The 27456-nt window shown below is 41.5% G+C and overlaps 1 protein-coding gene and 1 pseudogene across 1 annotated transcript; one reads left to right on the top strand and one right to left on the bottom strand.

Moving 5' to 3' along the window:
* Positions 1-5461: 5461 nt before the first annotated feature.
* Positions 5462-26401, top strand: LEUTX (leucine twenty homeobox). Its single transcript, XM_039855185.1, has 3 exons — positions 5462-5525; positions 25128-25279; positions 26000-26401. The coding sequence occupies exons 1-3, from the start codon at positions 5462-5464 to the stop codon at positions 26399-26401; spliced, it is 618 nt and encodes a 205-aa protein (XP_039711119.1).
* On the bottom strand, positions 20714-21336 carry LOC120595290 (calcyclin-binding protein-like; annotated as a pseudogene).
* Positions 26402-27456: the final 1055 nt, after the last annotated feature.

Below are 27456 nucleotides of genomic sequence, written 5' to 3'. Positions count from 1 at the left end.
TTACCGGTGAGTAATTTCAAACTAACAAAAAAGTTGCAAGAATAAAAACAGAGAGAACACCCCATACTCTTTATCTAGATTTTCCTATGAACGTTTTACCTCATATACTTCTTCTCTCTCTCTCACACACTTTTTTCCCCTGAACCAACTGAGGGTAAGTTACATACATCCTGGCCTTTTACCCCTAAATACTTTGGAGTGGGTCTTTTAAGAATTGGAATGTTCTCTTATAAAACCACAGCATTTCGACACTGGTCCACACTTTCGTCTCACATTCTGTTCATATCCCAGTTTTGTCAAGTGACATGATCATGTGCTCTGTAGCATCTCCCCTCCCCATCGCAGGAGCCAGTCTAGGATCTGGTATTGCCCTTAGTTGTCAGGTCTCTTTAGCCTGCTTGAATCTGGACCATTTCCACAGCCTGCCTTTGCTTTTTCATGACACCGGCATATGTGAACTCAGCCTCTGCCCTTCCAATAGACCATTCTCATCTGGGGCTTGTCCGATGCTTCCTCGAGATCAGGTCGAGATTATTGGTTCTCGGGTGGAATACTGCAGAAGGGACGTGTGTTCTTCTCAAGGACATCTGGAGGGGGGAGTGTCCATTTGCCCCTCGCTTTGCTCACTCAGCCACGGCGACGTGCATTCCCCTCTGTATAGTTACCATTGCCCCTGTCGTTTTGCAGCCAACGAGCAATCTGTTGGGGAGAAGTGCTGTGAATGTTGCAAATATTCTGTTCTTCACCAAAGGTTTTCCACAGACTTAGCGTTCATTGATGATTCTTGCCTGATCCAGTCTTTACCATGATGCTTATATCACGACTTTCCAGCTTCAACGCTCTTTCCATATCTGCCAGCCAGCTCTCAGCATCCTAGCGTGGGCAAGAGTATCATCTTCTCCCTATTTAGTATGCACGTGTGTATTTATCTATTTGTCATAGGTGTGGACTCATGAGTTCCTATTTTTTCCAGTGCCTCATAGTCCATTACCGTAAGCACTATGTTTAAACGTCCTTGTGTCTCTCCATGTGTGTGGAGTCTGCCACTTCTGAGAGCTGGACAGGACTGCCTGTCGTGCGTTCCCCTTGGTTTATTCTGCCCGGGGGGTGGGGGTGAGAGGACCCCCAGACTGTCTCAGGCTCTGGCCACCATTGTAAATAATCTGCAGTGGACTCCCCCCCCACCCCGCAGCCATCCGTGTGAGAACTTCTCTAGGATGACACCCAGGAGCCGAACTGCTGGGTCGCAGGCTACTTGGACTCGAGTGGGGAACATACCGCCCTCCAAAGTGGCTGTCCCAGGCTACATTCCACCCATGGTGTATGTGGGTTCGTGGGTTCCCACAGCCCTGCCCCCATTTGGCATTATCCAGCTTTCTGCTTTTTGCCAGTCTGCTAGGTGTAAATGGCATCTCCTCGTTTTAGTTGGCCTTTCTTTGATTACTCATCATATATTCGATAGCCTCGTTGGTTTCTTCTGCAAATCGCTTGTTTGTATCTTACGCTCTTTTCTCTACAGGAATTTCTGTCTTATTCTTGCCGATTGGCACGAGTTCCTTGTGTAGTCCAGATACTAACTTTTCTTAGTTTTAGATATTGCAAGTAATTTTTCCTGCCTGTCGTCCATTAACTTCGTCCTGTGATAACCTTTGATGAGAAGAAATCCTTAGTTCTGCCGTGATGAAATTAATCTGTTTTGGACTCACGGCTTTTGCTGTGGAGACTGTGTTTATGGGCCTGTATGTAGGCATGGAGTAGTCCTTCCATACCCTTTGGTAATCAAGATATTGTCCTCTGTTAACTGGGGGATACTGCGAGGGTCCGGCAGACAATTTTTCCCCCTGTCGAGTCCTCTTCCGCTCACTCGTGAAATCCTAACTTCCATAAACCTGCACAACCCTTTTTTCATCTCACATTCGTAGATACAGCAAGTATCATTTGCAAATTCAGATTCCCACAGCCTCGGACACTGGTGCCTGGTTCTGAGAAATCATCTTTCGGAAGGATATACTAATATTCTTTACCTCACACCATTATGAGAATTCACTGAGATACCATATGTAAAGTGGGAAGGTCTGTGCCTGGTTCACCGTAAACTCCCACCGATGGCATTGCTAGTTACGTCATCCATGGCAGCGAGTTTCCAGGGATCACAACTCTCAGGACTCCCGTGGATCGTGCCCTCCCCTTGCAATGGGCTGGGTCTACGGAACCAACCGGATGAGGCAGGAGTGTGCTAGTTCTGGGCCTGAGCCTTAAAAAGAACTGGGAGCTTCTGTCTTTGCACGTCTGGGAGCCTGAGGCCACCACCATACAAGAAGTCTGGCCACACTGTTGGAGAGACACGTGGAGAAGCAGAGGTGAGAGGCTCAGCCCTCCAGCCTTTCCCACCAACTGGGAAGGCGTGCAGTGAGCCATCCGGGGCGTTCCAGCCCAGCTGAACTTCCGGCCAACGTCACGTGGAGCAGAACTGCTCAGCTGAACCCTGCCAACGTACAGAATAGTGAGAGACGATAATAACAGTTGCTGTTTAAAGCCGGTAGGTTTTGGGGTGGTTTGTTGTACAGAGATGGGTAATTAAAACATCAAGGTTAGCATGTGGAGACTCGTTTTTATCAGAATTCTTATGGAGAAAACAGCATTCGTTTGCATGAACCATCGTGTTGTGTCATAACTAGTTTAGTCGGCTTTTGTCCCTGGCTCCCAGAAGGTCACCTGTAAATCTTTGGAATTTCCAGTGACAGGAGCATCTTCGTTATTCACGGAGGGCTCCTCACACCGCACCTGATGGTTTTACAGAGCTGGGGCTCTGAGCCACGAGTCAGTAGTCTGACTGCAGGGCTCATGCGCTTCGCCGGCGGACAAGCTTCTGCATATTCTCAAACACCGATGTGCAATGTGTGGGAGTGTGACGCGTCCCTGGGGATGACAGACACGTCACGTTTGGGGTTCTCCTAGACTTTGCCCTACGCGTCTTTCCCTTCGGCTGCTTATGACTTGTATCCTTGGTTATAATAAAACCGTGTTCATAATTCTAGTGCTTTCCCGAGTCCCGTGAATCATTTTAGCGAATTATCGAGCCTGAGGGGGCGGTGGGAATTCTTGAACTTGTACCCAGAAGTGAGAGTGGTCTGGGGACCCCGAACTTGAAGCTGGTGTCTGGAGTGAGGCCAGTCTTGTGGAGGATTCTGTCCCTACTCTATGAAGTTTGGGCTGACTCTGAGCAGTTGGTGTCAGAAGCCGTTATCCATGCAGACATGCAGCTTAAATTGTTCAACAGAAAATGCCCCTTAAAATGCTTTGAGAGATAAGAAGAGGACTTGATTTTGCTCCTGAGATGGAAGGGGAAGAGGCGAGAAGGGGAGGTAGGGTCGAGGTACAGAGAAGGTAAAAGCAGCCAGCCAGCCGGGAAGGCTGTGTCCTCCACCGGGTGACCCCAGCCCTGGGATCCCCCAGATCCTCCCTCAAGTATACCAAAGTGAGGGGATTTACAGTGTGAGTGGATTGTTGGAAAAGTGTGAAGGAACTCAGTTTTGAATCCCGGATGCTGGTTAGTATTATTATTCTCCGATTCAGCTTCTCAGTCACACCAGCTCTCACAAAGGAACACCAAGAAACACAGCCTCGCCCCACCGCACAGCGGCTTTGTCGCACACACTCCGGCAATGCGGGAGCCCACGTGGTCACTCGCGTGCAGGAAGAGACGTGCCCAGTCACACTCACTCGAGCCAGTTGCTCACACCACTAGCTACAGGCTTTCCCCCTTGGTCCTTCTGCTCCTGGGAGCCATGGAAGGGGAGGCTGCGGACGAGTCCGGGTCTTTCCAGAGACTCCCCTCCCTGCCTTGGCTGCATGGTGACAGTCTCCTGAGGGACTCTCAAGAGACGGCTCCTCAAAGTGGGTTTTGGGGGAGTCTCTCCGACTTCCTTTGTCCACTTGGCTTTACATGCCACCCTAACCAAGGGATTTGGAGATTCTGTGGGGTTTGGAGAGAGGCTCTATTCAGTTGGGTTGTAAGTATTAACGAATCTAAAACTAAATAAGAAAATTACAAAGCAATCTCTACAAATTAAAAAAACAAACCGGAACCAATAAAGCTAACTGTATTTCAAGCTGGCGGCATGACCGCACAGACACTTTAAAATACAGTATTTTATCTGTACATTGTAGCAAAATAGAATTAAGTCACTTTATTAATATTAATACAGGACACCGACCTAGTTCATTGAAGTAAATGGCACAAAAAGGATGGAAAGGGGAACTGTTATAGATTAAAAGAGACTTCAGAAACATATCTGTCAGATGCCACGTGTGGATCTTGTTGGAATTCTGATTCAAAAAAAACAACTGTAAAAAGCCATTTTAAAGATCACCGGAGAAATCTGAACACAGACTGAATATTATATAATAAAGAATTTCTGTTAATTTTGTTAGCTATGATAAAGATGTTAAAAAGTCATTATCTGCAGAAACATGTACTGAAATATTTATAAGGGAAAGGATGTAATGTCTGAGATAAAAAAACCTTTATTATAGGAAAATGCTAGGACATATAAAAGTACAGAGTATAAGTTCTCATGTTGTGACAGCCTGCTGAAATGTGAAAGGGTTAAAGGATAATTAAAACCTGAAACTGGACAAAGGAAGTTTATACCTTAGGCCTAGTTTCTGGAACCCCTAACCGCATTCTGTTAATCATGAAACTTGTAACAATGAGCTCATACGCTAACTGCCAATTTTAGCCTGTGTAACCCTGCTTGCTTGCGTGGCATGAAAAATAATTGTATATAAGCTGAAAATTACTGTTTAGCCTTCGCCCATGGGAACATAACATTCTAACAACAAGCTTTCTGCTTCTGTACTCCCCGCTTGCACACCTGACCAGTGGGTTGACAGGTAGTGAATAGGAGAAAGATGGACCTTTGTGTTTAAGATAGAATGAAGAATGGGATTTAGGGCTTAAAAACCTTGTATCTTGGCATTTCGGGGCTGCTCCTTTGTACAGGGCAGCCGCCGGCTAATAAACAGCCTTCGAGAGCATACTTGGTTTGGTCTATTCTATACAGGCCACAACAATGTACCCACCACCCACCTCCCACCATCGTTTTTAAGCAAATACTGGATAGTGTGTAGAATTTTGAGAATCGTACTATCCTTTCCACTTTTGCGTGTGCTTGAAATTTTCCTTAATCAAAGTTGAAAAGCAGCTGAATGCCACAGCTCCCTTTTGGGTGTCCACTTTGTCTGGGTCACGTGTTTCTTAAGTCTTCATAGGTTGACCCAGACAGAAACTGTCAGAAAGGCGATGGGCAGTGGGGAGGAGGGATGGGAGACACTCACGGCACGGTCGTGGGACCTTCCTGCCTTGCCCCATGCCCCCTCCGAGGCCGGGAGGATGAGGCCAAAACCTAGTCCTGCTTCTGTGGGACCTGGGGAATGAAGGACAGCTGCTTCCCTGGCAATGGTCCTGGCTTCCTCTTCCTGGGCAGACCTCACAGACCCCACGAGGATGGGCTGGCGTCAAGGTCAGATGAGCTCATTTCTGGGTGTTCAGGGCTATGCAAATATGAATTCTTAAAATTGTTTTATTGCACGATCAGCGAGTGCCTTGCTCCCTGGTCTGTCCTTTGCTCATCTTAGGGTGAATTGTGATTCTTCAGGTTATAGAAATGCAAAATCACTGAGAACAATTTGTATGAAGTAATGCGGTATAGTGGAGACTGTATGTGGTCTTCTTCCTGGTTTCTGGCACAGAGCTTCAAAAATCCAGTTTTCTGAGTGATGGGAGTGGCTTTGTTATGTTAATGAAGTGAGACCTTAGATCCCTTCAGGATTGGGGCTGGTCACCAGAAAGATCAACCACATGATTAGAAGGTTGGGACTTTGGGCCAGTCCAACCTAGAGGTGGGGGTGGGGTGGGGGTGGGGGGGTGGGAAGGGGGACAGGGACTGAGTTTAATTACTTGGCCAGTGATTTAATCAATTGTGCCCGTGCGAAAACTGGATGGTGATGCTGAGGGGAGCTTCCTGGTCTGGTGGACTCAGTGCCATGACCGGTGATGCGCTCTGACTCCATGGGAGAGGTCACGGAACCTCTGCCTCTGGGGCCCTTCCTGATCCTGTCTCTTCGTGTCTCTCAATTTGGCTGTCCCCGAGCTGTGTTCTTTATAGTAAAACTTTAAAACTGTTAGTATAACACTTTCAGTGAATTCCGTGAGCTGGTCTAGAGAATCGTCGAACCGGGGGGATGATGGGAAGCCCCAAATTCATAGCCAGCCAGAAATATCCTGATATTTGCTGCTGGCATCTGAGGTGAGGACTGTCTTGAAGACTGAATCCTTAAACCTGGATAGTGTTAGAATTGAATTGAAATACATGGCTTGCGGGTAGGAAGGGAACAGGTGGCAAGCTAAACAAACCATTACGAAAGCTGACAACAGAAACCCAACACAGCTGACACTCTTTAGAGGCAAAGAGACAACGCCACCCAGATGCAGAGTGCTGCAGTTAAAGTTCATAGAGGAGACTTTAGTGGAAAAGAAAAAGACTTGCTCCTGAGAGAGGAAGCTGCAAGCTGACAGAAGATGCTGTAAAAGGACTAACATAAACACAGAGGCCTCCAATTTCCCTTTTGGCTTTTGTATTTGCTCTCTTTCCTTTATTTTTATTTTTATTTTTTTTGGCAATCACTGGAGTGATTATTTTCCTGGTGGCGACATCCTTCAGGGCCGACAGGTCCTGCTGGAGCTCATCTCCGAAGCTCTCACAGACCAGGCGCAATAACACCTCCCAGCCACCTCAGCAGCCCCACGAGGACAGCTTTGGGGTTGAGGATCAGCCTGTTGGCAAACCAGTATCATATCACGACTCTAGTACCTTGACTGTCAACTCAGATACAAAGAAGAGACGCGCAGTGAGAATGTTCACATGATGAAGGCGCTTTGAGTTCTTAGTTTTTTTTCTTTTTCATTCACACAGACTGTCCACTCTACATCACCCATAAGACACTCATGGCTTCACTGATCCTGCTAGAACCCTGGTTTCCACAAAAGCCCAGGCTAGAGTAAGGTCTGTAGGACACTATAGCATAGCAGGCAAAGGACATCTTTAAACAAAGTTAGTGGGGAAAAGATAGACTAATTAGTGGTGTCAGGGCAACCAGGTCGACCCCTAAACGAGAAATTTTGGATCCTCACTTTATACTGTACATCAGGATCAATTCCAAATGGTTCAAAGATTCAAAAATAAACAATGAAAGCGCGCACACACACACACACATCAAGAATACCTTGAGATTCAAAATCTTGCAGGTTTAAAAGAAAACAGGAAGCAAAAACAAAAGCAAAAATCTCCATGCCAAAAGGCTTTCAGGAGTACCAAATGACAAACTGGGAAAAAAGATCATAACTCACATCATAAGCCATTATTGTATCTCATATAACTTTTACATAAATATCTATGTAAGAGAGGATCCAAAATTTCTTGTTTAGGTGTCGACCTGGTTGCCCTGACACCACTAATTAGTCTATCTTTTCCCCGCTAACTTTGTTTAACTTTGTTTACTAAAGTAAAAAAGAAAGAACAAAATTATTCAGGAGATAAATGTATAGCATTTGAATGGAGAGTTCATGGAAACGGGAATGTATGACTTTTAAATGAAAAGATATTTAACTTCACTCAACTTCACTCATAAGAGAAAAGCAAATTAAGACGGATCTACCATATTTCAACTATACAGATTGGCAGAATCCAGACATTTGATGGCTTACTGTGTTGGCTGGGCTGTGAGAACACGTCCAGCTTCTTCGGTGTCTGGGAGGAGTGCAAAACTGTACATGTGGAAGGCAACCTAGCAATAACTATAACGCTTTGAATGAATAACTTTGGCTCGGAATTCTCACTTCTGGAAATTCATTGTACAAGTGGTCTATAAAGCAAAGAATCCAAGAAGCTGCTGATTATACGATATGCCATTATTTTTACAAAAATCCTGATTACACGGTCAGCGTCTTGGTTAGGTAAATTACAACATAACCACAGAATGGACTAAAATGCAGCTCTGAAAAAGAATGAGGAAATGCAAAGGTTTGGAAGGATCTTCGATATGTTTTTACTGAAAATACAACGTATAAATCAGTAAATATAATATGCCGACTTTTGTGAAGAAATAAAAAAAAAACAAAAAACAAAAAACGACCACCATCTGGACTTTTAGTTGCTTGTGTATACATAAGAAAACCACAGAAGAGGTTCTGTGGTTCCAAATGGGGGTCGTGGTAGGTACTGGGTGGATGGGGGACAGGGATAGAAGACTTCTCATTGTATATTTTATATTTTGAGGGGATTATGAAGAAAAAATCAAAAATGGAATGAAAGAAAAAAAATCCAGAAATTTCAGATATTCTTGAATACATAATTTATCATGCAACATTTTACAATATTTACTTTGAAATGCCTCAGAAAACGCAAGAATCAATCTTACGCTAAAAACTGTTGAATCTAAGGAGAGTACATGTCTGACAAGGGAGAGAAAAGAGACAGTACATTTCCAGACGTGGAAGCGGCCCCAGCAAGAAGAAGGTGGCTCAAACGCCCAGTAACAAAGCCTTTGGGGTTTTATCCCTATTTGCTGTGGGTGGTCCCTTTTCTTAGAGGAGTGGGCTTTCTTGATGGACGACTAAGATTGACAGGACCCAGTAACTCATTGTTTACTTTCTGCGCATGTTCGTTCCCAGAATTCAGTCTGTTATAATGATATTACTGAACTTATGGGGCATCGGCATATTATAATGAAGGCATAATGAGGCTCAGGTGAGTTGGAGGTTATTATGGTCTTCATTATGCAGATGCGAGTGACCGGCTTAAACTGGTACCTAATTCTCTGCCTACCTGTTTCTTTGTGGAGGTTACTTTTTAGCCCCCAAATGCCTTTTGGCTTGCTTAATTGCGGGCAGACTGCGGCGGGCTTTGCTAGAACAGGATGGCCTCAGCATTTTGCAGGCAGACCCCAAACCCCCTGTCTATTGTTCCTGCCTATCCTTTTTTCTAAGAGCTATGAACCCCTTCTTATTAGTACGGATGTTGAGAGACGGGAGATTGTTTCTTCTGTATCTGTTCCCTGCTGAGGAGAGTCGTAGTCCCTGCCGATTGGGGTTTCATGGAGCTCTTTCCCTCTCTGTCTCAGTCAGGACCCGGTCTTGGGTTTTCTGCTGAAGTGCCACCTCTGTCCCGAGACAAGGAAAAACGAACATACAAACTTGTTATTTGAATCATATATCTGGTTACGTTTCTATTATTGATTTGCTTATCAAACAGGTAAAGGAAAACAGGTTTGGTTAATATATTATGTAAAAGGAAAAAAAAAAGAGAAAAAAACCTTGGGTTTTAGGGCCTTGTTTTGGCGTAGAGCCATTCCTGCCTTATAATGGGCCAAGGAGAATGCTGAGTTTCAGCGATCCTTATCAATAGCCAGAGGACCTGAGTCATCAGTTTCAAGGTAATTATCTAAGTTTGAGGGAGGTCTTTCTTTAAAGAAAGGAGGAAAGAAAGGACTTAACTAGGTTTATTAAAAAGATTAAGAATTTCGCAAGTGATGGCTCATATCAAAGAGGTACATCAAACTTCCAGATAAACCTTTGAGCACCCACTGAAGGACTAAGAAAAAAACTGTTCATGTATTTAGATCAACTGACATCCATTCTCCAGGCCACTGGTTATGTAAAGTATTACCATCCTGGATCAATTCGAAGGCTAAAAATGCAGAACCGATTATTCTCAAGAATATACTTTTTACTATAAGAATTCTTACCTTTTCTTTTTCTTCTTCAGAACATCATGAGTATTGCCTAGTTGTGTTCCTGGTTTGCAAACTCTAAGATTCTTAAATAAATTTTTATCATTTACTTCTAGGCAAAGCCTCCTGACTCTTTTTGAGTATGTTTGCCATACGTTGGGCATCTTCATATAAGGTTGGTGGGTGTGATAATTAGCACAGGCTTCTTAGGGGGTAGTTTTGAAGACTCCGTCAAAATTGAAATGATCACATAACTCACCTCATGTGAGGCAAAGGAAGTATGTGGGGAGTCGGGAGAAAATGGCAGAAGTAGGGCACACGTGTGCTAAGATATAGAGGATTATTTGCTGGATTGGAACTGAGGATGAATAAAGGCAGAAAAAAGGCACACTTAATGTCTTCAGCACCTACTGGAGGTGATTAATCGTGAATAAGTTTGTGAGACAAAAACATTTGGTGACGAGATCAAGGATTGTTTCATACGTTAATGTAAAATCTTAATCACGTGGTGCAAGTACATCTTTAAAAATTTTTCACCAGCAGTGTCTCTCTCAGCTCTGTCTGCTCCTGGCACTGCTGTGTTGTGTATTTTAGATTCCTGTTCAGAAGGTGAATTTCTAAGCAAGACACAGCCTTGAGAGGAAGGGTTGCCATTCAAGAGCTGATCTCCTAGTGCCCCCTAGCGGCGACAGAATGAAACAGTCCTTGATTCCCCTGCTTGGGCTCCTAGTAGTTCCACACAACGAAGGCGGTCTCTGGATGGGGAGTGGGGCATGGCTATGAGATCAGGGACCTTCTTTTTAAATGTTGTATTTGAAAACAATTTAAAATTTACAAGAAGTTACCAAAAATAGCATGGAGATTTCCCATGTACACTTTGCCCAGCTTTTCCTAGAGATAACAGTTTGCACAACCATAGCACACTGTCAAAAAACAGGAAATTGGATCTTATGGCACAATGGCATAGATGATAGAAGCTTCATTCATCCCCTCTTGTGACTACATCAAGGTTGTGATGGAAACAAGGAGCAAACAAACAGAGTCACCTGGGGTCTAGATGAACAGGAGCCCTATAACTAGAGAGAGAAATAATACCGTTGGAGGTAGGAGCGGGCAAGGATGTGAGGCTGCCCGGTCCCCAGTGGCTGAGTGGGACAGAGGCTGTGCTAGCGGCAGATGCTCCTCTTAAAGGGGCCGTGACCACAACTAGACTTTTGCAGAGATGGACCTGCTTGCTCTGAGCACCAGCGCCACGTGGGCTGCTCAGGGGGCACCAGGGACTTACAGAGGGACACTGAGTTGTCAGAGCTAGGGCCAGAGGTGAGGCTCTCTCCCAGGCAGAAGTGCTGGTGGAATCCATTGCTCCTCTGCTGAGCCCTCCCCACTCCCGATGTGCTGACACAGTACCGTCATCGCTGAAATCATATGCAAGAAAGAAAAGAACAAGGAAAAATGGAGTCAAGCAATTTGACAGATGCAGAGTTCAAAATACTGGTTATAAAGACGCTCCATGAACTTAGGGGAAGAGTAGATATGGACTCAGTGAAAACTTTAATAAAGAGATAAAAAAGATAAAAATGGAAATGGAAATGATAAAAGGGAACGAGTCAGAAATAAAGAACACATTATCTGAGATGAGGGATATATTAGAAAGAATCAACAGTGTGGAGGAAGAAGAGGATCGAAACACCAGTATAGTGGGTGGGGAAGCCAAGGGCACCCAATTAGAATAGCAACAAAAAAGTAACCAAGGATATAATAATAATTTAAGAAGCCTGTGGGACACGATTAAGGGTAACAATATCTGGGTCATAGGGGTACCTGAAGAGGGAAAACAAGAAGTTAAATATATATTTTAAGAAATAATGATGGAAAACTTCCCTACCCTGGAGAAGGAAATAGACATACAACCCCAGGAAGCTCAGAGAGTCCCCATAAAAATGAACCCAAAGAGGCCCACACCAAGGCACATCATAATTAAAATGCCAAAGGTTAAATACGAAGAGAGAATCTTAAAAGCGCAAGTGAAAAGCATTTAGTTACCTATAAGGAAGCACCCATAAGACTGGCAACTAATTTCTCAAAAGAAACTATGCAGGACACAAGGGCTTGGCACAAGGCTCTACAACCAAGAATACTTTATCCAGCAAAGCTATCATTTAGAGTCGAAGGACAGATAAAGAGCTTCCCAGACAAAAACAAGCTAAAGGAATTCATCAACACCAAGCCAGTATTACAAGAATTGTTGGAGGGACTTCTTTAAGAAGGAAAAACATTTATCAAAAACATGAATAAAAAATGGCAATAACTACATTCCTATCGACAAGTACCTCAAAATAGAAAAGAATGAAGTGCTCCAACCAAAAGATAGGGTGGCTGAATGGTTAAGAAAACAAGACCCCTACATATGCTGCCTATAAGAGACTCACTTCAGATTAAAAGACACACACAGACTGAAAGGAAGGGGATGGAAAAAGATCTTGCCTTGGTGGACCTACAGGGTATTGCGCTGAATGAAGTGAGTCAGATAGAGAAAGACAAATATCACATGATTTCAGGTACATGTGGAAACTAAAGAACAAAATAAACGACAACAACAAAAGCGGAAACAAACTCACAGATACAGAGAATATTATGAGGGCTACTAGACGGGATTGGGGGTTGGGGGGACGGTGACAAAGGGCAAAGGGATTAAGCAGTACAAATGGATACATACAAAATAGTCAGGGAAATATAAAGTGAAGCATAAGGAAAATAGTCCACAATGTTGTAAAAAATGTGTAAGGGGGACAAGGGGTACCTGATTTAGTGGGGTGACCACTTCATGAATTATATAGGTCTCTAATCACTGTACATCTGAAACTAATATATTATTGTTATGCCAACTTAATTGGAAAAGATCTCATCAAATTGCACAATGTAAATATGGGCAACTAATTGTCTATAATACTTCAATGAAGCTGGGGGCGTGGAGAAAGAAAATGAGATTCATTTATTAAGACTATTACACAGCCTTACTGATTGGGAATGGATTGCAAAATTGCATAAGTGAATAGGAAATATCTTTTTGGCTTTGTGGAGAAGTGTCGAGAGGATTGGCTGGAGTGTAGTTGTCTGGGTCTCGTAGTAGGTCGTGTGAAAAGACTAGAGTTAATTGTACTTGAATTAAAAATAAAAGTCCTAGAATATCTTTCTTTGTGCAGTATGGATGGAATGAAATTTTGTCTATGTTAGATGAGACTCCGGATGATTATCAGATCCCGTTCCTCGAGGAAGTGGATGAACAATTATTAGGACTGAAATAATGGGAGGTTGAAGTGGAAGGTGAATCGGGTGAGTGTAGCTTTATCCACTGAGAGCCCTTCTCAGGTTCATTCAACTAGACAATAAGGAAGCAGAAAGGGGTTTTGCAATAACTGCTACATCTCAGAAAAGTATTTGATTCCATGGTAGGATGTAACCTATGAGTGCTGTGTCCATCAGTGAACGCTAGGATGATTCTGACATTTCATGTTTCTAGAAAGGTGTAAAATTCGTAGTATACGCCTCGCCCTACAAGAATGAATAAATAGATGAAAAATACAGATGCTCTATTGGCATGTAGATTTCAGAAGATTCTATCATAGTTTATGTCTCTGGGTTACGGGGGAAAAGGCAGTTATCATGACGAATGTGCAGTGCATGGCTAGGAATAATCCTGTTAGAATTTGTCAGATGAGACAGATTTTTAAGAGGGATCAAATGTTTCATCATGATAAAATATTCGATGGGGCTGGTAATTAAATAATTGAATTGTTAACCATTTTCATTAGCGGGTGAGATTTTCAGATGTTGGCCATTAGTATTCTTATAGTTGAAATACAATGATGGTTTTTCATGTCATTGGTCACAGTTAAATCCGTGTGAGATTAATGGTGATATATAGTGTATTTATTTAAAGTATTATTTTTGTGATTAGTTTTGTGGATTTTTTTTCAAAATTTCACCTATTTGTGGTGAGTTGAGGTAGGTTGTAAGTGGTGGAGTTAGTTGTCGTATTGAGATGAAATGATGGATCTCTTTCAGGTTGATACATTTTAAATTTATTTGGGGGGAATATTGGTTTTGGTTATATAATGATTATGGCTACTGCGCAATATCCTGATGTTTGAGTTTCTAACACAACTGTCTTAGGAGTATTTCTTTTGGGGCCGATGAAGGAAGTTATGGTAGTTTCATATTTCTTGAAAAATAATGAGGTAGAAGTTTTGTTTAAGTTTAATGGGTTGGGGAATTAGGTGATTTATGATACTGGAGATTCTGGGTATTTCTTTTTTTTAGAGAAGAGGCTATAGAGATTGCTGCTTTATATGCTTATGGAATTTGACTGGTAATAGTTACTGGTTGGTCTTTTCTTATTGGTGTTCTGATTATTCTGGAGGTTACTTGTGGATACTAAATATAATCAGGCTTAGGATTAATGTGATGAGGAAAGATAAAAATATAATTTAATTAGGTCAGAAATTTATATGGAAATTTTTATTTGGAAGTGAGTAATGAATTTGGTAACACACTTTCTAGTCAAATTAAGTCTAATACCGATGCTGATTTTTGGCTGGCTGATAAATTCATAAACAGTGGGAAGAGGTGTATAAACGTTAGACTATATCTGAGACGGAGAATTTGAATAAGTTTGTGAGATAATCAAATTTCAGATTCTGTTTTGTTAGGTTGAGTTCACATGTCAGAGTAAAACTTATACTCATAGTATGGGTCTAGATAGTTTTGGAGATGTTAGAGGTAGTTACTACAATTGGTAAGGTTAATGTGAATACCGAAATTAACATAAAAGAGGCAAATAGATTTATTACTTTTATTCAGTATCACCGATTTTTTAACTCCTAAGACCAAAGATTTACTTCTATCCTTTAAAAGTTTGAAAAGCCATATTGTTATATGGCTTTCTATTTTATATTTGTCTATTATTCTATTCACAAACTAATGTTTTTATTAACATTATTTGCAGTATGTAGGCCCCTAAATTATTTTGAGATTAAGTGATAAAAGCAGAAGGTGTAGTAAATGAAAGATTATGAGGACTTTTTTTTTCATTATTTGTTTAACATTATTAATATGTATGTATATTTGCTTCATTATCTTCTAATTAATATATAAAGAATGAACAAGGCATTAATAACAATATTAATTTCTATGAGATTAATAGTAATGCTAGAACATGAGAACGATAGTATTATTACAAGTAGTTCTCCAGTAAAATTGATTGTCGGGGTAAAGCTATGTTGGTAAGGCTTGCTAAAAGTCATCATTAGTGAAAGGAGCGTTTGTAATCCTTGAGCTATTTCAGTTTCGCTGTGAATTCATTCATAGTTAGAATTTGCTGGGCAGAATAGTATATGACGTAAGGCCGTGAATGAAGTGAATGAATGATCGTTAGGGTTCTAGCTGCTACGTAACTTTATGGCCTTTGAATAATAATGGCTACAATTACTAGACATCACTAACAATCAGGGAGATGCAAATCAAAACCACAATGAGACACCACCTCACGCCTTACAGAACGGCTATTATCAGAGACAAGGAACAGCAAGGGTTGGTGAGGACCTGGAGAGAAAGGAACTGCTGAGCACTCACTGTTGGCGGGATCGCAAATTGGCGCAGCCACTGTGGAAAATAATGTGGAACTTGCTCAAAAAATTAAACATATGAGCCGGCAATTCTCTTGGGTATTTATCCGAAGAAAATAAAAATGCTAATTGTCTATTATATTTCAATGAAGCTGGGGAAAAAAATTTAAGGAAGCAAAACTGGTAAACAAAGTCCACATCATAAGTTAAAAAAGAGAGAGAGAGATATGCGCCTTTATGTTCATTGCAGCATTATTTACAATAGCCAAGATATGAAAGCAACCTAGGTGTCCTTCGATGGGTGAATGAACAGATAAAGAAATATGGTGTACATACATAACGGACTACAACACAGAAATGAGAATGAATGAACTATGTCACTGATGGAAACCATCTATCTAGCGAAAAACGCTAGACACAAAAGAGCATATTCTACGTGATCCGTTTACATAAAGTTCAAAAGCAGGCAGAACTGTATGATGTCACCAGTCAGAAGAGTAGCTAGCTATCATTGGGTGGGCAGAGACCGAAAGGGGCTTCCAGGATGTTGGTAATATTCTGTTTCTGGATCTCGATAGGTGGGTGTGATAAATCTCCCGCTATATACTAATCATTTGAGCACTTTTCTATATGTATGTTAAATTAAAATAGAAAAATAAAACTGCAGCTTACAAACTGATTATGCCTGAAGAGAGCCTAGTGGTCGTGTCTTATGCCCCAAAGTACTAGCTAAATTGAAACGCGTAACTCACAATTCAGAAACATGCTCAAAATAGTGCAATAGACACTAAATAATCAAAAGTGTTATTTATGTTTAAAATCCTGCAGTAGCAAGGTCAATGACAGCCACGCTTTCTTCCAGAAAAAGTTTTTTTCATGCCTCCGAAACTCTTGTAAATGAGCAGCTACCATGGCCGGGTCCAAGGCAGGGCTCTGTGGGTCACTGCAGAAGGATGGAGACTGCCCTTGTGGAGGTCAGCATTACCGGAACACCCACACGAATAAACACAGCAAGCTTACCATGAAGTGCAGGAACGCTGGCAGGATGAACGAAGGTCCTGATTTGGTCCGGGGATCAGAGAAGTGTTCTATGAGAAGGTAGGGAATGGGGCCAGGGAAGGTAAGGGGAGCTGATGCTCAAAGCAGAGGCAACAGCTAGAGAGCATCTTGAGAAAGGGACAAGAACATCAAATTCTTTTCAGCCGCAACTGAACCTCGGCTGTCAGATGAATCCCCGGCACCCCATGGAGCCCTCCCCGAGCCAAGCCTATTTTTCTTTCATTTCTCAGGTACCTCATGGTAATAAGCAGGCTGGGTGTCTTCTTGGTCCACTGAGGCCTCCGGAATGGCTTTCTACTTCACTTGGAATGAAGTGCAAAGTTCTTCACCGTCATCTGGTCTTGGTTGGTCTCTCCCACCTCATCATTCCCCACTTTTCCCTGAGCACAATATAACTCCGTCACAGTGGACTTCTTTCTATCTGCCCCTCAGAAGTTTAAAGCTTTTCATGTCTGGGCCTTTGCGTTTGCTGTTTAATTTGCTTAGAACACTCTTCTTTTTCCTTCGGTAAAAATGACACTTCCTCAGAGATGTCTTATTGGACTTGCCAACCTAACATACTTCCTCTAATCGGTGCGTGAGTGGCATTCATAACCCCAGTACATATCATAACCAGAAACTATCTGTTGGCTTGTTGACTTGTTTATTTTTTACTTCTTTTCCCACAGAGAGCTGGCACTTTTGAGGGAAGGGATGAGTTCTGTTTTTATACATCTTGATTTCTCATTCACCAGAAAAAGGCTTGGCAGAGAGAGCGGTAACGCAAATAATTGTTAAGTGAACAAATGAAGAGGGACAGTTGTTTTTTTCCCCCCCTAACATTTACTACTGCAAAACCCCTCCCGTTCTGTTGTTTATTCTCTTTGATTTTGTTGTTGTTGTTGTTGTTTTTTTGTTTTTTTTTTTTAGGCGAGGCAACCCTTGGTTGACCTCACAGATTGCAAGGACCTTGTCAGTTTACAATCCCTTATTTTTTACCTTTTTATGCCTACAGCACATGGTTTTCCTAGGTGGTCTCCCATCCAAGTGCTAATCAGACCCTTATCCCCTTTGAATAGATAGATCACTCTCTTTTCATTCTCTCTAGCTTCACAAGGAGGCGCTAGGGATCGATTCAAATATGTATATGAAAGTTCGAGGCCCATCTTACCCTTTCAAATGGTGCTTGAAAAGGGGCTTCTAGCACTGATCATTTTATTATTATTATTTTGTAATATCCCCGACAGATTTTTTAAGATCAAATTTATTTTATGTTTAAGTATAGTTGGCGTACAATCTTATGTTGGTTATATTAGTTTCAGGTGTACCATATAGCGATTTGACATTTTTATACCTTACAACATGATCACCCCTCTAGTTCTAGTGATCATCTGTCACCGTTTAAACTGATCATAACATTATTGACTATATTCCCCTTCCGCTTATCACCCATCCCCAGTCCCTCCCTCACTTCCAGTAGCCATCCCTGTGGTCTTTGTTTCTATAAGTTTTTTTGTTTGTTTTGTTTTTTTAAATTCCACATATAAGTGAAACCATACAGTATTTATCCTTCTCCGCCTGACTTATTTCACTCAGCATAATACCTTCTAGATCCATCCATGTTGCTGCAAATGGCAAGATTTCATTTTTTATCGCTGTATAATATTCCATTGTGTCTATCATCTATCTATCTATCTATCTATCTATCTATCTATCTATCTATCTATCTATCTATCATCTATCTATCTATAAAACATCTTTATCCATTCATCTATCGATGGACACCTAGGAAATGAAAACACTATTTCAATAAGGTATATGCGCACCTATGTTCATTGCAGGTTTATTTACAATAACCAAGGTGTGAAAGCAACCTAGGTGTCCATCGGTAGCAGTGATCATTTAAAAAGTTTCCCTAATTTTCTTCTTGCACAGGACACAGAGGGCAAGCCGATCATTTTGAGGCAAACTACAACCTTCCTGGAGCCAGAGTTCTTTGGCTCTTCACAGACCTCTCCAAACCAGACTGATTGGTGTGGGAGAACCGGGGATGAGGGTGGAGTGGGGCGCGGGTAAGGTGGGCCACGGTCAGAGTCTCAGCTCCGCTTCAGAGCGGTTGGGGCCACGCTGAGTGTGGGGAGTTCTGGGCTTATGAACCGATACTAGAGCCCACTCGCCCACCATCTCACGAATAAGATCGGTCACGGAGGAGGACATTGTGGGGAGGTATCCGTACGAGAAAATATGTCATCTGAAAGATGGAGAAAATGGAAAACAGAGGGACAAGGAAAGGGAAGCCAAGGGGCAAGAGAGAGGCGTGATTCTTTAGAATTGCAACTCATCTGTTAAGATCCCCGGGCTTTTAACCGCCCCGACTCCAAACTCCTTAACAGGAGTTACGAGAATGTCTGTTACTTAGCTTCTTTCAAGATCGTCACCTTCGTTTGTTGCTGTTGCGTTTAGGAAAGGCCGGGTAAGCGCTACACGGTGCGGGGCCGGACGGCGCATCTCCCCCAAGCGCTCCCGGGGGCCTCACTCCGGGTACCACCCGGGGCTGTCACGCAGAGCCCCTCCTTCGCCGCCAGTTTCCGTTGTCTTTCCTGCTTACTCGTTCTCTCAGAACCCTGTAATATTTACTCTTCTGTCTCGAGTGAAGTTTTTGAACATTTTATCCCATTTTGGTTTCCTCCACTCTTCGAGGTCGGGGATTAAGTCTGAAATCACAGTTTTATTTACGCACCGTGCCCCGCACAGCACGGGGCATGGGATAGGTTCTCCACACGCCTGCACTGAACGGATTATTGGTAGGTGTGACATTAGGGAGCGGTAGGGTGGGGACCTGATCGAATCAAAACTTGGCTTAAATATTAGGCCTTAAACGCAGCAAATACAGAGACAAAATTCAGGAGCCCAGAATCACGCGCAGCTGATTGACTCGTTCTTCGTCGAAAAGATATTATGGCAGGTAAGTTGGGGCGAAGGCAATACGTGCTTAAGGTGGGAGAGTTGGAGTGGTTGGTGAGGGGGGTGACACTTGCTGGTAGCCCTTAGGCTTTGCCAACAGCAGGTTGTTAATTTGGGGAACCACCGGCTCATACCAACAGGGAGCATTTGAAAAAAAAATCGTAACCGGGCTCCCACCAGTAACGTGAGTTTTTGTTTCTTTCTAGCACTTTTAAGATGTCAACCGTTTGGTGGCATTAGAACACAAAATTCAACTGAGTAAATTTTGCACATCATATTGGCTTTATTCAGTGATTCATGAATCAGGCAACACCCGATCTAGCAGACAGAAAAGAGCTCTGAGGAGCTGTCCAAAATGACAGACTTTGACAGGCAGAAGGGAGCGGGAACAAGGAAGTTAAACGGACGAGGCAAAAAAGCAGATTGGTTACAGCAAGGTCACTTTAGGGGATGGCAGGAGGCTATCGTCAATTATTTAACTGGTGCTGAGGAAGCCGTTCCAGAATGACTGGTTTAAGCTTCCGTTTCAGGAAAACCAACACTGGAGTTAAGTCTTCCTTTGGTGATGTGAGACTTAGCAAAAGTGACTCCATTTCGGGCCTGTCGCTTTGTCATAAATAGTACTTGGTATTTAATCCAACTCAATTTCTTCATTTACCGGTGAAATTGAAACTCTTCATTCTAAAGTCCATTCTGCTTTTCTCTTGTGCTAATTTCCCACTTCTCTCCATTCCCATTTTTCTAGTAATTTTTTTTTCTTGAGTCTTGTTAGAACTTTTTTTGCTGTATTTTGGATACTAATAATTTATCTCTTATATTTGTTGCAAATGTATTCTCCCAGTGTGTGGCTCATGTTATTCATCTTACCGATGAGTTCAATTCTTTAAATATTTTATTTTTATGAAAAAATTCAGATTTTTCACTTATTCTTACACTGCTGAGAACTGATGTTGGGAACTTAAAAACAAGCATTAACTTTTGCAACTTTTAGCTGACCAAAAAAACGCACAATGTGGCATTTTCACGAGGCAAGACTTGCTTCTTTGCATTTCACATGAGGTGGCACTATTGCCCCTTCTTGAACAAAATCACCAGGTTCCTAAGGAACCCTTCTTTAGAGGAAGTGTTGAATAAGCATATTTTATTTAAATAAATATTCCAGGAGGAAATGGAGAACTCGTTGCCTTTACTTGGAAGAAGGCTCAGTAAAGTTACCCATGAAATTTATCTGTGCAGCTCACCAGCATGTCCTTACTGGAAACGTTAACCTTCTCACACCAGTTCCCAAGAGGACTTTATAAAGCCTCAAATTCTGTGTCTCCTTTGGCTTCTCCCTTGAGTCCACCCCGGCTTTAGTGATGATTCGGTTCATGTCATCATCTCCAGCCTCATCCATTTTCCGTAGACCATTAGCCCTCGGGATCTGTTTCAGTGTTACAAGAAGGGTTTTCTTTCCCTTTGCGTTCTTTTCCAACCCGAGTCAGGCTGTTTCCTGCTTTCTTTCTACTGGAGATAGTCACTGTATCTGTCTCGACTTTTTATGAACTGCCGTCCACAGAGACGGGTTTCAAGAAGTTGTCTGCAATCACGGAGTAACTTTTCCCATTTAGATCCTTTACCAAAAGATCAAATGACCTCGCCGTGAAATACACCTGCACGTCCTCAGTGGGGACCTGATGAACTCCAGGTAAGGTACTGATTTCACTGTATATCCCGTTGTAACAGGAGCAACCACAGTAGTTGGCTTTTCATCAAGGAGTTCCGCTTTCCTCTGCGATTTCTGCAGCCTCTTGTTCTTGATTCCTGTCTCCGTCTTGCATTTTCCAGCCGGAAGGGCATCACAGACTCTCTTCCTAGTGGTCTTTTATGACAGCACCGCCACCTCTTAGAGATCGGGCTGGGCCGGCAGCAGCCCCATGGAAGCTATTCTTTACATATTTTAAGTGCTGGTGTTGTGATATTTATCAATATGTGCCTCTTATTATTATTATTATTGTGTTTGGAGAGCATAGTTTAGAAATGTATGTGTTTTTTTTCTAGAAACACAAATATAATTTCATTTCTCTTTTCTTTTTTAAATTGTTTTTTAAATTATTTTATTTTACTGTATTACTTTTTTTTTTTATGGTGACATTGGTTAACGAAATCCAATAAGTTTCAGCTGTTAAATGATTTTATTTTTGACATAGGAAAAGTCGTATTGCGCCTCAACGTGCCCACTTATCAGAACTTGTAACTGCCTTTTCTGATACACGTTTCATCTTGTTTAATACTAGACTAATGAAGATATTAATTAATTCACCAATTCGATATACTGACCTCTCAGTTTGGGAGGTAATGATTTTAGACCCACAACCACATCCCTCCTCAATTTCACTCCAGTCAACTTTCCAATACAGGCTAATATTAATAATTTAAATCTTTAATTAATGTTATTTTAAAATAATTTAATATTAGTAATTTTGATTAAGTCAGTATCAATTTACTTTAATCAGCCTCGTGTAAATATTGTCCACTGCTGAGTAGGTCCATACCAGAATGATTTATGTAACATAAACTTCATGTGAGGTATTAATAATTGCCTTTTTTTCTCATATGCTTCAGATGCCTCTTGATTTTCAACTGTATGATTTACCAATTCGGCCTATGGCATAGTACTTTTTCCAAATACCCAAACCCATCAGATAGTCAATGTTCCATCGGAAGTGACACTGCTTGCTTTCTAGGCCTGGTGGGTAAGCATCAGTCTGAGACTTCACCTTTGTCATCTCTCTCTCTCGGATCCTTTTTTCTCCCACGCAACCCCTCCCCTTCCCCGTACTTTATTTTGTCGGTGGAACTACATCCTCCTGCGGTGCCTTAAGAAAGAGTACACGGCAAATGGGTTGGCTGAGTCCATGAGTATCCGAAACGGTCTTTATTCTTTTCCCACATGGAGAAATACATTTGACTACATGGAGAATTCTAGGTTGAAAATAGTTTCCTTACGGATGTTATGGTCCTCGATTCATTGGCTTTTAATATGCAGTATTGCTTTTCTGAAGACTGATGGAATTCTAATGATCATGTCTTTGTATGGAAATTTTGTTTCCCTTTAGAAGCTCTGAGGATTTCCTGTTGTCCTGGTATCCTGGGTTACACGACAGGGGACTTTTATTCATTGAGGGTACTCTGGCATGGAATAGCCTCAGTCTGGAGACCTTCACACTTTCTCAAATTTTAAATTATTTCTTGCGTAATACTTTCAAAACACTCTCTGGAAACTTTTTTCTTTTAGTCAAGTAAACACTTTTCAGTCAAATAAATATTGGTGATATTTCTGAGTCAAATATTAGACTTCCTGGATCGGATCTTTATTTTCCTATCTTTTCACTCTTTTTGTCCACCCTTTATCTGTTTTACTTTCTGGAATATTTTCTTGGCTTTCTTCGCCAACTCTTCTATTGTTTAGGGGCTTATTTTTAGCTGTGGGTTTCAAAGAACACTTGTTCAACTTGATTTTCCTTTTCTTTTTTTTTTTTTTAATTTTTTTTAACACCTACAGCACCTGGTCTTCCTAGCTGGTCTCCCATCCAAGTACTAACCAGGCCCGACCCTACTTAGTTTCCAAGATCAGTCGAGATCAAGCACATTCAGCATGGCATGGCTTAGAGATTTTCCTTTATTTTCAAAACATTCTTCGTGGATGAGTACAATATCATTTCTTATTCATCTGAGAATATTGATTTTAACGTTTTAAAATTTTCACCTAGTTTTCTTAAAAACGTGTCTGTTCATTAATTTGCTGCTGCTCCTTCTCTTCCTTCTCTCTGTCTCTTTCTCTCTCTGTCTCCCTCATGTTTGAGGACTTCCTTCCATGGCTTAAATGTTTCCTCTCTGTGTTTAAACAGACACTGAAAAGCTAAGAGAAATCTGGGTGTTTGACTTCTCATCTTTGCAGCTGGGTGATTAGGCTGCATGCTGGCACTTTTTGGGCATGCGTTTGTGTGAAAAATAAGGACCTTCTACATAAATCTTCCATATAAAATGGATCAGGTATTGCTAGATGACATGGTTTTATTTATATTTTGAACAATAGTAAAAATTCCCATTCTGCACCCATTACGCACCAAATCTGTAATTCATAGACTTGTCTTTTGGGTACTTGTATCTTCCTTAAGGTGAATAAACTATCTGAGAGGCAAAGAATGAAGTGTAATGAAGTCTTCAAAAGGACAAGACTAATAAATGGGAGATTCAGCATTCATTCTCAGATCGCTAAGCTTCATACCTGTTCTCCTCACTGGCCCTGTTAACGAATAGCCAAATCAATAGGTTCAGGATCTCACAGGCCAGCCAGTATAGACAGTAGTGCTCCTGAGTCTATGGATGATTAGGATAACAGGGTTTCAAATACTCTATGAACCACGTGAACTCAAATGAACCCAATGACGACATCATGTCACCATCTTATGCTATCTCAATGAAGATGATTAGGGTAACAGATATCTTTTCTCTCAGCAGTCTGTTTCATTTTCTTAGGCTGTTAGTCTCCAGTACATTAATCTAGAACAAGTAGACAGTTACTTGCCTTTAAAGTAGGCTTGAACCATTTTCATTAAGGGAAACTGAATTTCAGAAAAACAGAAAGATGCTGTCAGGTTGCTAGGAAGAAGAAAGGATGCCCAAAGTCATGGGAACGTTGACATCTCTCCTTTAGGGGCTATCAAGTGAGGCCACACACAAAACTTTTCTCGTTTATGGCTTAAAATGTGTCCTACTAGAAGTTGGTAATGATGTTCTGTTGGTACAGAACATCCCCAGCAAGTTGGGGGAATGGGCTCGACGAGTCAGCTTCTTAGACCAAGTTCTTGGTCAGGGTCAAGAAAGAAGTTGACTTTTGGATATATCTGTGTGTGTGTGTGTGTGTGTGTGTGTGTGTGTGTGTGTAAAGCTGTAGTTTACAGTATATATATGTATATGTATACTTTACAGTATATATAATATGTGTATGTGTGTGTGTATATATATATATTCATGAATATATAATTGAATTTTTAATTCAATTAAGGAAAAAATAGATACATATACATATATATGTGTATATATATGTGTATGTGTGTGTGTGTATATATATATATTCATGAATATATGTATATATATGTGTATGTGTGTGTGTGTATATATATATATTCATGAATATATATATATACACACACACACATACACATATATATACACATATATATGTATGAATATATATATATACATGAATATATATATATTCATGAATATATATATATACACACACACATACACATATATATATACACATATATATGTATGAATATATATATACATGAATATATATATATATTCATGAATATATATATATATACACACACACACATACACATATATATATATACACATATATATGTATATGTATCTATTTTTTCCTTAATTGAATTAAAAATTCAATTATAGTTGACACCCAGTATTAGTTTATTACATTAGTTTCAGGTATTACATTAGTTTCAGTTTTCAGGTACAGTATAGTGGTTAGACATTTATGTAACTTACATAGTGATTCCCCCTCCTGATAGATTGAGTACCCTCCTGGCACCATACATAGTTATTACAATATGATTGACTATATTCCCTCTGCTGTACTTTACATCCTTATGGATACATTTTTTCATGAAAGCCTTTTGTCTGTTCTCTTTGCAGAAAAGCCAAGGTCTGCTCGCCGGCACCGCACAACTTTTAGTCCGAAACAGCTTCGAATACTTAAAGAAACATTCGAAAAGACCATGTACCCACATTGGTTTATCATTACAGCACTTACTACAGTTATTCATCTTGATGAATCAGTAATAAAGGTCAGTCCCCGAGTGTGTAGATAGCACACTTATCTCAGAGTTTCATACACACTGTTAATCATCAGGGAATTCATATTTATCGAACAATTGCTATGTGCCAGGACAGGTGTTAAGCATTTAAAATTTTTATTCTCATGGTCACCCATTTTAGTGAGAAATACTAAAGTTCACAGAGAGGAATTGTCTTCCAAGGATTATAAACAAGAGCTAGAATTTAAACCCAGGCCTTTCTGACTCCAGACCCACAATGCTACAAGAGACTCTTTGAGGACAGATCTCAGATACTCCTGTTTGAGTCTGCTCTTGTTTACTTCTAGGTTTTCCTTAATTAGGACATTTGTAATTATCTAGATGCCTTGCAAATAAGTTCCCATGGAGGATTCACGGCATAAGACCCCCTGGATGGATCCTGAAGGTACCCCAAGCTAGACTCCCACTCCATATTCTCAGAGATGAGAATCTTTTCTCTGAAAACCCAGAACATCCACCAAGACAGAACTGATCTAAAATTTGAGTGCTGTGTCCTATTCTACCCACTGCTGGCAAAATCTTACATTCCCTTTGCCCTCTGGAACCCAGGACAGCAGAGGCTAGAGAGAACTTCCCTTGCTCAGACAAATATGAATAGATGTGAGGCTATAGCCTTTTCACACCGAAACATGAGGATTCCCCTTTAGGCTCATCCCACTTTAGTAACCTGCTTATCTCCTCCCTCCCCAGACTTGGTTCAAGAACCAGCGCATCAAAAGGAGGAAGCAGCAGCAGCTACAAACTCGGCCACTTCTGCCACTAGAAGCACCAAACCAGACCATTTCAGTGAAGGAGGAAGAGACTCCTTCACCTGCAACTTCTACGGATAGTCATCCTGTTTCGGAAGCCCGCGACCATGATCCACCTAAGGCTCCTGGCATCGAGCAACCTGGAGGGGCCGGTGCCTCCGCATGGAATGCATCATGGGATTCCCAGCCTCATGATCTCCAAGAGATGTGTCTGGAGGCTTCCGATATTCCTTGGGCCACCATTCCCTATGACATAGATCAATTTATACGATTCTATGCCTTACCTGGAGATGATCATCCCAACAGTCTAGATCAATACCTCTTCCCAAAGCAACCTGGTTGAGGGAGTAAGTCCGGCAATTTCTTCAGTGTGATGGCTGACACATCTATAGCTCTTGAGAAAGTTCTGTGATCTAAATCTTGCCCAAATAAAAGACATTTCCAAACACGTTTAATGGGTTGATTCCAGTCTAAACAGATCTGTGCTCGGAAATTTCTCTTTTTCTGTAAGGAGAAAGGAATCTCTCTGCCTTTCATCAATGCCTGAAATTTCTGTCCTCTGAGTCTCCTCAGTCAAATATCAGTATTAAAGACACTCACTGGTGCCTTTGGAGAAAGCAGAAACCAGCCACTTTTCCTTAGGTCTTAGCTTGACCCAATAGAGCTTAGCTCCACAAAAGCTCCCCAACTAAAGTTAATACCATGTAAAAATTCCTGCTCCCCAGGGACCAGCTTTATTCCTTAAAAAAAGACAAAAAACACATAAGAGCATGACATTAGCAAGACTGGTGGACTGAGAGTTCCTAATATTTGTACCTGCAGAAAAAAAACCAATGATTTAACAACTATTTACTGGTGAAAATAGTTCTGAGAGAGCCCTAGAGCACAATGAAGGAGCTACGGCAACCCCATGGAGCAAAAAATTAAAGATGGCCACATAGAAAAGCACAGGCAGCATTTTATCTGTCACCCCATTCCCCAGTCCTGCATAGCTTGCTGCCAAAAGGGATCTTCTCAGTTGTGACCTCTCCTTTTGGAAGAAAAAGAGAGCAGGCTTACCCCAGCAGATCCACCAAGGACCCAAATAGCCCCCATGGGTGCCAGGAACATCCAAATTTTTGCCACAAAGGAATCCCTCAGTCTTTGTCTATGCTAATCTTAGCTGATTGAGCTGCACAGAATCCATGCCACTGTGACTCACAGAGCAGAAGCAAATGCTGTGACCCCAACCACACTGGCCCCGGCCTAGTGCCTGAACACCCACACCCATGATGGTAAGGTCTAAATAAAATGGACTTCGATAGGGTCAAACAAAGCTTTTAACACAGTACTTCCAAAAGGACCCCGTACTGGCCACCCAGGATAAGAGAGCCCCAAACAAATCTGCTTTATTTACCA

This window comes from Pteropus medius, unplaced genomic scaffold (genome assembly GCF_902729225.1).
Source record: "Pteropus medius unplaced genomic scaffold, Ma_sr-lr_union100, whole genome shotgun sequence".
In the NCBI taxonomy this organism is placed as follows: domain Eukaryota; kingdom Metazoa; phylum Chordata; class Mammalia; order Chiroptera; family Pteropodidae; genus Pteropus; species Pteropus medius.
This window is presented reverse-complemented; position numbering and strand designations above follow the sequence as displayed.